Source organism: Platalea leucorodia, assembly GCF_965183815.1.
Source record: "Platalea leucorodia genome assembly, chromosome: 1".
NCBI classification, from domain to species: domain Eukaryota; kingdom Metazoa; phylum Chordata; class Aves; order Pelecaniformes; family Threskiornithidae; genus Platalea; species Platalea leucorodia.
The window spans coordinates 95,205,562-95,219,439 of record NC_138823.1 but is presented as its reverse complement, the minus strand read 5'-3'; the positions used below and the strand labels follow the sequence as shown (position 1 = coordinate 95,219,439).

The 13,878-nt window shown below is 44.5% G+C and overlaps 1 protein-coding gene across 9 annotated transcripts in view; it reads right to left on the bottom strand.

Annotated features, from left to right (window-relative positions):
- RREB1 (ras responsive element binding protein 1) overlaps nucleotides 1-13,878 on the bottom strand; it is a 134,838-nt gene that overhangs the window by 56,428 nt on the left and 64,532 nt on the right. For all 9 annotated transcript variants that reach the window (XR_014229844.1, XR_014229845.1, XM_082327583.1 and 6 more), the window contains one exon: nucleotides 13,349-13,512. Coding sequence is in view for 7 of the 9 variants with exons in the window: in XM_082327583.1 (XP_082183709.1) it covers nucleotides 13,349-13,512 (164 nt within the window). In the remaining 2 variants the exon portion in view is untranslated. The remainder of the gene's footprint in view (nucleotides 1-13,348; nucleotides 13,513-13,878) is intronic.

The window sequence follows — 13,878 nt, the reverse complement described above, 5'->3', positions numbered from 1 at the left end:
GCTGGCTCAAGGCTAGAACGAAGAGTCAAAGCATCCTGAAAGAGGCAACTGCAAGACGCAGCTGCTCCCAGCTCCGGGTCCTGCTGAATTAGGAACAAAACCAGGAGCTCCTGCTTTGCATGCAGATAACCCGATCAGCGCCACTTTGGCTCTTGGAAAGGAAGCATCCCTCAGCATGCGTGGGAATCCCTCACCTCTAACTCTGGGGAGAAAAACTACATCGTAGTTTCCACACACCGGGTTTGCACAGCTGCTGATGTGCTCCACATCCCTAAGAGAAAGGGCCTGGCTGGCTCGGAGACCCGGGCAAAAGGAAGGTGTGGAACAAAAGGGTGTTATCTGCAGCCTCTGAGCAGGGTCCAGGGTTAAGCCTCTCCCTTATAACTATGGCAGCACAAGCATTGCTGGCTTTCAGTCAAGAGAGGTTTATGCCAGGTAGGTCTGATTAGAAGGAGCAGCATGTCCAGAGGGGGAGCAGCAAGCAATTTCACTGAGGCCTGGTTGGGAAAGTCCCAGCATCTAAATCAAGATTACTTCTTGAGCACAGGATCCAGTGCATGTATAAACACTCTCCTCCTCCCTCATGTCTCCATGCCTGTGGAAATGCAGTGGGGAGGCCAATGAATCCGGGCATTATCAGTCCAGAGAGATCATCTGACAGTATCAAGTTCAGATTCTGGCTTCATATCCCACATATTATTCTAAGTTTCTCCACTTTACCACTAGATGTACCCTATACTCTACTGTATTGCACATGGCTGTTCCTCATCTCCCTCGTGATTTCTGAGCTGTTTGATATCAAAATCAAGGGGATGATCCTCACACATCTGATGCTTATCTGAAGAGAAGGGAGCCACGCATCCAACCATTCAGAGACTAAGAATAAAAATCAGTGCTTTCCATCCTTCACCTTATTTAAAAATGTACTTTTTTTTCTTCTCCAATGTAAAGAGTTCCCAAGTTCACCAAGCTAGTCTGGGAAGGACTGAGCTGGTCAGATGCCCTAAGTACAATTTAGCTGATACAATTGCTTTACCTCTTCCATTGTTTTCTTACCTGAGATCTTTCACTTACATTGCTACCTTCGAATAACAGTAAATAATCTCCAAAAAAAATCAAAAAATTCCAATGTTTTCAATAATTTACAGTAAAGAAAAAGGATGTCTATCATTCAGAACATGACCAAACTTCTCTGTTTAAAAAAAAAAGTCTGCTTTGTGTAAGCTTCAACTTTGTGCCACTGTATCAGAACCAACAAGAGTGCAGGATGCATTCAAGACAGGTTGAAATTTGGACCATGACGTTCTTCAGGCCCCACAGAATGAAAAATGGCTCAGAGAGCAAGAGACGACAGTCTTCAAAATTACACTCTTCTGAGTGATTTCTACGTCACATCTTTGTCACTGTTTTTGTTTCATTCTGCTTAACAAATGTTATGTCAGCCCAAATTGTCCAGAAAAGTATGAAAACACAGGGAATTCCTCTTCAAAGCTTCTGCCATTTGACGTGCATGGGGAGTAAATCCCAAACAAACAGAAAGTGAAGCAGCAGTATTTTTAGGAGCAATCTCTTAATATGCTGCTGCTAACCCCCTCCTTAAGAGTCTCGTGAATATGACTGGAACTTAAGTCAAAAGTGCAGTAACATTATACCCTTGGGTTAAAGAGTTTAGTCAGTTGTTTGTTTGTTAAAACATGTAGAGAATCTGTATTGACAATGTATTTCCAGTGCTAATTACCAACATCATCCACTTAAGAGAGAAATCCACTCAGCCCTTGCCAGTCGTAATCACAGGAACCAGAAAGATGCAGGTAATTTTGCAAATCAGACACGATCTGTACTTGGACGAGTTTCTGTTTGTCTTCTCTTCTTGGCTTGTTTGCTATTTGTATCCTCAAAAAAACCCCAAAAATGACCCAAAAAGCCCTCAGACACACATGCACACTTCACAGCAAGTCAAGAGACATTCAAATACCAAAACCCCAACCATTTGGGAAACGCCCTCTTACAACTGCGGAGCAATCTCAAAACAAATTTCAAGTACCACCAAATATTCTAGTGGTAACCAGTGTTGAACACTAGCATGGGATAAACAAAATGAAGCTGAACAGCAAGAAATCTCCATGGCTATGCTAGTAAGAAAGCCATCACAACGCATACAGTGAAAGAGCAGGGTGGGGCGAACGGGTCCCAGGAAGGATCAGATTGGGAAGCACTGACTCATTTTAGCCGCATGTCTACAACCAGGCACAGCAGGAGATCCCCCAGCTAGTGCTCCCCTCGGCACCCAGGCCCTGCAATCTTGCCGGCGCGGCAGCATGGCTCATTATCCTCACGGAGGCCCCAGCGCTTATCGGCTCTGTCTATCAGGGCTAACACGGCCCCGATGAGCCTCCCTGCATAGCAGCATGTGGCGGCATGTGGGTGTAGCAGCCCCCTCGGTGTCCCCCCGGGAACTGCTGCAGCCCAAGGTGCCGCACAGACGTGCCGTAAGCATCCCCCCAAGTTCAGCGCGGGCTGCTGCGCTGTCTATCTCCCTGCGCAATGAGGTTCTCCCAGCAAAGCAAAAATAGCCTTACAGCGTCGCGGCAGACAGCATCATTAGGATGACATGAGCATTATTATTTAGATCCACCAAGACTAGCTGGGTGCACTAAGGCTGCAAAAGCCACCTGTGATTACGTTCAAATGACAGATTAGAAATCCCTTTTCAGTGCTACCAGGACAGTCTGCAAAGTTAACCAGTGCCATGCAGCTGCCAATACGTGACACCTAAGGATATATGATACACACACATGCACACAAAGCATTTTGTATTTTTATCCTCGAGTAAAAGTTTGCTTTGCTGTGAATAAAGGCAAGTTGCAAGCATGAGTGAGAGGAAAGATACTGATCTACAAATCCAAAGAGGGGGGGTACCATTTCTGAATAATTATGCTGTATTCACACTTAAGCAACTACTTGCTACTTAGAATCAGCAAGTTCAAACAGGCCAAGATTGATACAACTGCATTCCCAGCTTGGCTCAAAGTTACTCCTGTTCCCTACCAGCAGCGTTGTCAGAACACCTCAAAGGAAAAAAGGGAGACAAATATTTGCCTGATGATGCTGTGACAGGGAAGTGATTCAAACCATGCCTCCAAAGCAAAGCTTCCCAAAGGACAGCAAAAGAAGGCATTCATTTGCAGTTCGCATCAACCCTTGCATAAGGGGGGGCAAAAGGGGAGGGAAATGCAGTGTGAGCTTCCCAGTATCACTTCACCAAACTGCCTGCCCACAGTCTGCATTAAATTCAGAGCAGACCTAAATTAACAATGCCAAATACTGCAAGAAGACTTCCAAGCCATAAGAAACTCTTTCATAAGGGACAGTATTAAACAAGATCCTTCTGAGGCCCCTGCGCTTCCTTAAGCTTGGAGGCAAATGTTTATTAACAACAATAAAATCAAGCAGGAGTAAGATTTTTTAAAGTGTACCAAAAATCTGGCCTGGGACATTCTGAACTGCTGTTTTCTTTCATCTTTTTGGACATTTGTGGGTTTCAGGCACGTCCTTTAGTTATCACGGTATATAACCTTAGTCAGTGACTTCATCGCTGAATTTTCAGGAAACTTCATGTTTAAAGAAAACAAGGGTTATTAGACAATTAAAGCAGTTTTGAATTTTAGCATCAGGAAAAAAGGGGGTGGGGGGAGAGAGAGAAAATTAGAGAAAGGATATCAGAAGGGGGAAAAGTTTTATCCTTAAGAGCAAATACAGTCAAAGAAGTTCCAGGTATGTCCTGTCTCCCCCCCAAAACTGCACCCCCTTACCAACCAAGCAAACATAAGCCCCAGCTACTTCCCAAAACCAGGCAGAGCCCTCATGCAGTTGCTTCCCTCTTACACTCCACTGTTGAGCAATCCTGATGGCACACAGCACTGAACAACTTGCTGCGTCACACAGCTCAAGGAGGAAAAAATAGACGGCCACAGCAATGCCGGGGACGCTGGGCAGATGGAGCCGAATACCTCCCCCCGGCACGCATGCACGCATGCAAAAGCAAGGAAGCTGCAGTAGATAAGAGAAGCACATCTTCGTTAAAGCAGGGTCTCCGCATCACCCTGATATCAGCAGTCACCAAGTAACTTGAGGGGCGAGGAAGTAAGGGGTTATCACTGCACACACACAAGTTGTGCAAACTTTTCCCAGCGCTGAGGACGGCATCCTAGCAAAAGAGGTTTCACGTGCTCAGCCCATTTCCTCTCCTGTTCCTGAACATGTGGTCCTCCTTCCTCACCAGCGGTGATCTCACAGCATTCCCCCACCGAGCAGAGAAGCACTAGGAAAAGGTTTTATGTCTTGTTACATGTCTGTTTAGTCAAGCTTAGTAGCTGGAAAGAGAAGTCCCCGTGTGACTTGTGCTACTTTACAGGAGTTTGGGAACTTCCCCCCTTCAAGTGAAATTGATTTCGGTGCAGTCCATGAGCAATATGGATCGCCTTACTCTCTTTACCCTCAGTTTGAAACTGTTAAGAAAGAAGACACACTGAGGTGGCTCGATGTCAAAAATGAGCCACACAGAAGCTGTACACCTCCTCTGTTTTAAGACATCTTTCCACATGAAGGATGGGAGAGGATTTACCAAGGGACGATTACTGAGGATTTACCAAAAAATTGCAGAGAGTGTTTAGAAAGCTTCAGCTCAGAGAGCTTCCTGAAGAACTCAGCATATCTATAGATGCCCTCAAGAAACAGAAAGCAGTATCTGCATATTGTGTGCTATTTACCAGTTGTATAATGGCACTACTACTTTCTAGACCGTGTCTTTGCCTAAGCTGTGTGCATCATGCAGGTGAGCATCATGGCTCAAAAACCCAAGTGAAAGGCCCTGATTAAGCCCAAATGCCAAGATTCCCCTCACCATTCTTTTTTTACAGCTAGAGAAGTTTCCCCAAATGCTGACAATCTACTGTTAACGAATCACCTATTTTTAAAAGAGGGGAGAAAAGAAAGAGGAAAAAACCTGCTGACCCTGAGAGGGGGTACATTCTGCAGTTTGCTGGTTCCAGCACGCTGAACTAGAACAGGTTGAGCAGGTTAGATACTGGGGGGAGAAAAGGTAAAGCTGGAAGACATACATTAAAGGTGGAACGACAGCAACCACAAATGCAGTTTGAGATAGACTTTTTCCTCATTCTCGTCGGTACTTGGCTCAGGAGTCTTTTCAGACAACAGGAGGAACACAGTGAACACACATTCATTAGAGAAGCGATGCAAGTATTTCTGACGTGCACGCACAACAGGCTGAGCAAAGATTACCTTAACATACAAACTCTCCCAGCAAACTCTCTCACCACCAGCATTTTCTACACAGAATCACCCAACCGAAGTACAAGCTAGAAGACAAATCACCAACTGAAATGCCAACAAAACAACACGTTACTTGTTAACCTTGAGAGCTAACATCTCTGCAAGAATCACCTTCATGTCAGGCTTATGGCAAAGGACTAAAAGCACCTCAACTCCCGGCAAAGATCGCCTGGATTTTCTAGTGCTTGCTAAGTTAAGGCTTGTATTTATTTTGTAGCTCTTCAAGGTGAGAAGGGGAGGTAACATCCCTGAGAATACTAAACCTTCAGAGGAGGTGATGTTCCTGAAAGGGGTACTTATGCGGAAAGATCAAGGTCTGGCGCTGCCATGTGCTCGGCAACTGGAGTCTAATCTGTCAAGTGGCTTGTGCTCATTTGAACTGTGACACGGGTAACAAAGCAGCACTAAGCTACGCTCAATACGCTCTGTTATATGGAGATTTATGTTATTGCCCGTGAGGAGGGTGGTATTACTTTGCTATGTCAGACCACCTTCCCCTCCACACAAGTTGCACCAGAAACCTAAACATATTGAGAGCAGCGTGTCTCCTTTTTTTGCCTGCAGAAAACCAAAACATAAAAATCCACAACGTTACAAAGCACAAGATCAGACTTAGCTGTTACTTAAATGCAACACACAGAAAATCTAGGACTGAAAAGCACACGGAAGTCTTTCTTATGTTTAGGTACTGGAGAGCTCTGGAGATGCAAGTATAACGTTCCTCATTGTGTACGCTTCAGTTCTCAAGAACAATGGAGCTAATTAAGGTCAGCGTATAAATCTTAACTCTCCACTTCCTTGCTTCGCTTGATTCTAATCAGATCTCAGCGTTCATGTTTTTGTGCTAACTTCCTTTGCTGTTCTTTAATGATAACTGAAGGGGGATACTGTCCAAGGCTACCAGCCTTGGAACACTTCTGAAATCATGGCATCTCCCTTCGGCTCTTACAGCTCACAGAGGTACTGTGGCACAAGAGCTCCTTCGGAGTCTCTTACCGCTCAAGATGTCCATGGAGGGTTTTTTTTTATTCATGCGTCAAGTGAATTAAACAAAAGTTTATATAAAGTCTTTACAAAAGATGACCGATCTGCTCAGCAACAGTGAGACAGACAAAAGTTTCTGCTTGGGACTACTAAAAATACTGTAGTCTTCTAATTCTCATCAAAGACACAGAGAAACAGACTCTTACTGCTATACTGTTGTTGAAAAAGCCTGACCTTTTCTTTTTTTCGTTTTTGATCTTCTTCAAAACATGGGGATCCCAGCAGAATACCAAACATTTACTCTGGATATATCTGTCAACAGGAAAACGACCAAAAAAAAACTTCTCTCCACCTGTTTCCCCATCCTTATTTACAAAATATATTAGCGAAAATGTAAGAAACATTTTTTTAATTGCAAAGAAAACCAAAACAGGTATCACATCTCACTTGTCTCCTACAACTACAGTTATCAATTACTAGAAGCAGAAATTAGTCCTTTGTGTTCGTTATCCCTGCTCAAGAATTAGGGCACCTGCATTTGCTGAAGCTTATCTTTCACTAGCATGCTGACAGTGGTTAAATCATCCCCCAGGTATAAGGAATGGATTTGAAAGCCTGTAATACACCCTGCTTCTTCATATGTAAGAGCACTGCCTACCAATTGAAATAAAAGCTCCTTAGGAGATGACCAGAGAGACATTTCTATTGTGCAAGACAGTAAGAGAAGGCCATCTCACACACGTGAAGTGTCAGTCATTTTCAGTGTGGCAAGTTCCTTGGCTACTTGTTTTTAGCTTCGAGATCCTGTATGTTCAGTTTTTCAAAGCTATCCAACATTTAACACCAAATTTCCACTTGGCCATCTTTGCAAACCACCAGAAACCAAACCCTATTATAATAAGGCAGTTCTTCTCCTCTTCTGGAAAAAAAAAGCGCTCATCATCACATTTGGCTATGCTCTGCCTATAAAGACTCCCATCTTAAGCAAATGCCAGACTGCACGTGCTAGACTGCAGAGATCCTATTTGTACTTAGAGGCTGGGCATTGTTATTGCACTGCACCCTGCAAAGCACACACAACCTACTGGAAGCAGGCCAACGCCATAAATAACACAGGAGCAATTCACAGGTGGAATGCAGGGAGAGGATGGATTCAGCCAGATCTTGAGGACACTCTGCCTTTTGGGTATTTGCAAAGTCACAGGCAGCCTGTATGCAAGCCTGCCCAAGAAACACAGATCCATGTTCAAGAGAGTGGGGAAATCATTAAAGCGTATGCATCTCAACCCCTGTGCCTTTATCAGGATCCAACGCTCATCTTCCAACCAGTACGTTGCAATCTTCATCAAGCGTATGCTCTTCATTTGCCAGTGATGATGGCTGGCTAAAACATCAAAATTCACAGGTTACCCTCCAGCACATGCTTTCTCTATCTTTCTCAAAAAACTCATTCAGTAACATATACGCACGCATGAAGTGTTGTTTAAAAAAGACTTAATTTGAACATCAGAATAGTACCATACCCTGGTAACAAAAACAACTGTTTGTCTCTCCACAGCGCATTAAAAAGAGAAGTTTGGGAAAATTATCTAGCACTGAAAGTAAGATGGAGAATGAAAGTGCCTTCTTAATTAAAAGAAGAAATACCTTCTTTGATAGGACTCTTTGTAAGCATGCTTCAAAGCATAGCTTCTGCGATCCAGATCTTCCAATTTGAGTTTCAAAGACTTCTGCATGTGGTTGTTGCATGTGGTGTTTCACATGTGCCAAAAAAAAAAAAAATCCCCAAACTTTGAGACCTTTTCCTGAGATGGTGCATAAACAGCCTACAAGTACTTAAGTAGGATGTAAATAAAAAGCCATTATGAAGAATTTTGCTAGATATGGAGTAAGGAGCAGAAGGAGAGAAAGTAAGTAGATACCTGTGACATTTTGGTTTCATACGAAACACTGAGTTAGTTTGCATTACCGCACCTATATGGACAGCCTGGTGAACATCAGCCATGGACACTGCAGCTTCATTTACCAAACTGGGGAAGCTGTGGCTGAAATACATATATTATCCCTTTAGCCTTTCCAGACTTGCCACAGAGCCTTTAACAGCTACCCACTGGAAACTGGCAGGAAGGTCATTTCTCGCCTCCCTTCTGGCATTTATATCCTATTAACATTTCCAAGTTGCATGGAGAGCATGTCTTTGGCAGGGAGAAAAATGTGATTTTAAAGTGATAGGCACAGACCATCCTCAGTCACAGAAATGGAAAAGGAGCCGTAGGCAAAGTCTCCTACCCCCAAAGGAAACCCTTTTGCAGCAAGTGGAGGCATCGCCCTTCCCCCTGAAGCTTGATGCATGTTCTACTGGAATGCAACACAGTAAGTCAAGCAAAGTCTTTTCTCTACCTCGAGGTCCCTTGCTAAAGCTTACAAACCACCACCACCACTAAAACCCACAGCAGCAGCCTAACTCCTCTGTCTGCATTCTGGGGAGACACAGTGGTGGAGAGGGAGTCAGAGGCTTGCAACCTTCTATTTGGGTCTAGACCCAAGAGAGCTCCTCAGAGTTGGCACTATTTGTAGATAAACTCCCTAGAGAGCTATCGTGACAGTACAGATGGAAAGCCTTTGGAAAGCCTTCAGTAATTGCAATCTATTGATGGGAGACGCTACTCTGGAAATCTCCAGCTCTCTCAGAGCTACAGAAAACTCTTCATACACACCCACACACCCACCCCCACACCCACTCCTTCCATACAGTTTATGCTCCTGCTGGAGATCTGAGAACATTCAACTTTAATTTACTGTGACTGAGAGAAAGCCATAGTGTCTGTGTCTCTAGCATAAAAGTGTGAGGATTACCATATCCTAAATTGCAGATTTTCTTACGTACTGATCATTGCAGTGCCACTCCAGTTACAGGAATTTTGAACTCAGAATTACTGTGATCCAACTCCTTCCTCCAAATTCCTAAAAAGCCCCAAGAAAACAACCCCCCGAACCTCCAAATCAGTCCCTGATGCTAGAAGGCTTGCTATTTCCAAGAAGACTTGCTCTTTCCAGTACTGGTCAAAAAGAAATCTCTGTAAAAAACTCAGCATCGTCTCCAGCTCTCCTCCTCCAGAGCAATTCCTGTTCCTGATACCAGACACTGACGTATCTCCCAGTTATCGTACCAGATCACAACAACCCTCCCCAAACAGTAGGAGCAGCACTAATACGGAGGCATTTAGCTTGATGGCACATTCGGAAGAATGAGAAAATCAGCTTTTCGTGCTGGACATTGAACACTCTCCAGAGACCTCTGCTCTCTCCAACAGCGACTGTCCCCACAGAAGGCTCAGGGCACTCCTGAGCAGCCTGGCAGCTGTAAGAGAGTTTTCTGAGATGCCCCAGGCTCATGGTTCCCTGTTGAAAATCCTGGCCAAGAGTCACCCTGGTCAGAAAAGGAAGCAGGTTTTAACCTCTTTTTCTGAATGGTGCTGAACAAGAGAACCTTCCCCCTCCACCCCTGTCTGCTGTGCCCATTCAACTTGACTTGTTGACAAGGCGCCAAGGAGCACAACAAAAAGAAACTGGACTTTATGTGAGAGGCTATGACTCACTTACAAATTAAGTGCTGCATGTATTGTGGGAGTCAGGAAGGGCAGCATCAATTTAACAGGTAAAGAGTACACGCAACACCCCAACACAGCTAGACTTACACAGAGAAGAGAGGGGCAGAAAAGAGTGTTCTCACTCCACAAAAACTCTGGCTATTGCAAAAAAGTTTTGCCCACATGCAAAAGGACAGCAAATAAGAGCTCTGGAGGGTCTTCTCCTCCCTTCACTTAATAAAGCGAGGGAGAAGAAAAATTACTTTCCATGGAGAAGACAGGCACTTGAGAGTAACAACACTGATACTTTCTAACCCAAAAAAGCAACCAAAACTCCTTCCCTACTCTGCTCAGCTGAATGTCTAATGACTTGGCTGCTACAAGGTGGAAAAATGGATCAGAAATTTCATCCTCTGCCGGAACAGTAATAAGCACTCCTACGGCACAATATTTCCCTTGACAAAACCATTTCGTTGGACTTTTCCCCCTAAAAGGTCTTTTAAAAGCCTGGATTAAAAAAACAGTATAGACAGTTAAATAGGAGACAGAACAAGGCAGAGGGGGAGAAAGAAGAGAGGACATACGTAGTATGTGCCTAAGACATTTTTTTCCCCCTGTTCAGATGCTGGCAGACTAACTTCTCCATCGCTCCTCTCTTGTGCACCAAGCTTATTTGATGTAAATGCAGTAACACTTGGGGAGGCTCCTGCAGGACCTTCACAAGCTGTTGATTCTTTAGCACCGCATTCACAACTTTCTGCTAAGCCTACAACTCCTCTCTCTGATCCCACATTCTGTGTGATGCTCCAGGGATACCACCATGCTGGCTACCAGGGGCATGTTAGAAATCTAATTCTTCGCTGTTTGGGGCATGTATCTGTCACTACTTAGATACTGTAGCACAAAAATAGCAAACAATAAAGGAACTGTGCATAAAGGCAGAGAAAGATGGACTTGTATTATCATCCAGCTGGCACACAAGAAAAGACATGGCACCACCACAAGCAAGGCCTGCGGGAGTTGTACACAAGGCAGGACCTGGCAAGCAGGTCTTTGCTCCAGGATCCTGAGGCAGAAGAAGTTTAAATGTGATGTGAGAGGCATTCAGCTCCAGCACTGGCAGGCCACTGGACCTGATGCTACAGCTAAGTTTGAGATGCCTATGAAAGAATTTACTTCACACCATCTTAGACTAGAAATACCTGTTTCGGAAGGAGGTACCCAGTGGGCAAAAGGAACATCTTCCTTGTGAGTGTCATAGCACCAGATAACAAATTTTGTTTCACTTTGCATTTATCCTCTTCTGCCTACTTGCACATTCATGCTTTCCACTTCAGCAACAGGCATCACTATTATAGTCTGTTACAGCAACAAGAAAAGGTTATTTGTGGCAAAAATCAGTGGCACAGTCCTGCCGACCACAACCCTCCTTTAGCAAAACAGGCCTGTTTCAGTGTGCTCAGGATCTTGCCTGTCATGGGTCTGGGGTCACTTGTTGCAGTGCCACCAAGCTCAGTAACAGGTTTCTGCAATGTCCCACTGAGCTGCTGCGGTGCGGGCCTACACAAGAAGGAGTCGTACAGAGCAGACAGAAACCTATCAATCAGATGGCAAAAACTTCTAATAGGAAGATTTTCCTTGCATGAACTTAGGTCCTTCTTAGTGCAGTCAGTAAATACAGCACTCCATCCTGGTAACTTCAATCAACATCTCATTAAGAGAAAAATTTAAAACCAAACAACCTTCTCAGTGGAAGGTTCTGATCTGTACTTACTTCTTTTGAGCAAGTGACTGAGCCTGGCAATTCTGGCAAATTTGCTACTAAAGCACTGTAAGAGTTGCTATAGGGGGAAACCCGCATAAGCAAAGGTGACCACATCAACATGCGATAGGCCTGGAGTCAAAGCTGAGGGGAAGCCTCCCCTTCCTGCTTCTGGGAGAGGATGAGGAGATGCCTAGTGAGCAAAAAGCCAAGCAAACCCCGCAAGCAGTCCTTCAGCAAGCAGCCCGGGCTGCGGACCTGGACACAAGCATCCAACCACGCCAGGGTCCCAGCACTGGAATTCACCCTTGGATGCTGCCAGTGGCATCAGCTGCAACTCAGCAGCTGCCCTGCCCTCCTCATGGCAGGCAGAGTAATGACCCGGTCTGGCAAACATGTGGCTTGCAACACCTCTGGTCAGATGAGTCAGACGTGTGATTTATTCAATGCCCAAGGCCAGTAACTCCTCTGAACGTCTTTGAGTCTTTCCCTTCTCATTTTACGTCTCTCTCTCTAACTCTCCCCAATTCCAATCAAGTATTAGTTAAATAAATATGGAATTACAAAACTGCATTCCCTCCCATTTCTCCTCTGTTTTCAGGTAACAGTTCAACCTGGACAATATGATACAGAAAAGGTAAAGCTGCAAGCAGCTACTGCTTCCTTTGTGCCGCATCACGTTATCTTTCCTATTGTCACCGAAATCACCCCTTTCATTCCACCTATAGCACACTGCTTGGAAAATGACTGGTAATAATCAAGGAAACAAGATCTCTTCACTCCCACACAGAACCAGTCTGTAACCATCAGTCTTGTCATTTTGCTTATAAGCTGTACTCCTTTCCCCCACCTGTCTTGCAGTTTCTTTGTAGGTTGGAAACTCTTTGATATGGGGACTAAAGCTATGTGGGAATTCATGAAGTCTTAATCAGCTCTGAGGTGTTCCACCCATGCAAATAAATGAATACTGAATCGGGGAATGAGAGAGGGGAAGGAACATCCATGTGATTTAACATTTTGTTTCCCCAGTTGACAACTGTGCATATTGCTACATCCCTACGAAGGAAACTACATGAAATATGTTTGGCAACTTGGGTTACAGAGAATTTCCCGGATCTATAGTGCAGTAAGTTGTCTACAGTACAAGCAAGTACTGATGTTATGTATTTAGAAACAAGATCAGTTATTCCAAAGAGGCATCTTCATGACAGCACTTGGATACCTAACTACATAACGTACACCACCACCACAGATGCTCCAATACAACCACTTGCATCCACGAATCTGAAGCTACAAAATCAGAAGCTCCTATACAGCTTGGCTATAGATTTTTGCCCTCTGAGAAAAATCCATCCCATTTGTCAAAATAATAATAATAATACTAATAAAACCAAAAGAGCAATACTTCCGGATATCCGTAACAACTCTTGATAATATGTGAAGAGAGCTACAAGACCTTTCTCAGTTCCGACTTCCTCCCACAACTTAAGCATCCTAGTAATTGTAGTGTGCATGTGTGTCACGCTATACTTGCAGATCACAGTCGACATTTGCTGCCCAAGTAAGTGTCTTTAGTCAGCTTGCAAGTCCTTCCAAGGAAACAAAACAGCCCCCTATCCTGTAATCCTTTCCAAACTCCTGGGTCACGATCAGCACTCACCTGTGCATGTTTCCATTGGTGGTGAAGGACTGTCCACATACTGAACATTTATAAGGCCTTTCACCTGAGTGCACCAGCATGTGGCGATCAAGGGAGCTCGCTGAGCTCAGGGACTTTCCACAGATGCTGCAGGAATGGTCTGTCCCTCCAGTGTCAGTGTTATGCTAGAGAAAGCAACGATTTTTTTTCATTGAATGCCCCTTCTGAAGTGTCAGTAAAATATTAGCGAGAACATCTTAAAAGCAGCTTTAAAGAGCCACTTGGCACAATACCTTATATTAAGGTGTGCCCTGTATATACCTCTTCTTCCCAGCCCTCCCCCCTCAACTCCACCCCCACCCTTCATTTTTAACTCCTTAATGCAACAGCACAAGTAGCCGTTTCATACGGCCTGCAATGCCTGCCACATGCAGCATTTCTGCTGGGTGTGCAGCAGAAGGGGATAGAAAGGGATCCAGCAACAACCCATCAAAGGGTACCCTGAGATACTTAAAGCTGTGCAGTGGTTTGGGGTTGGGTGAGTGCTAAGG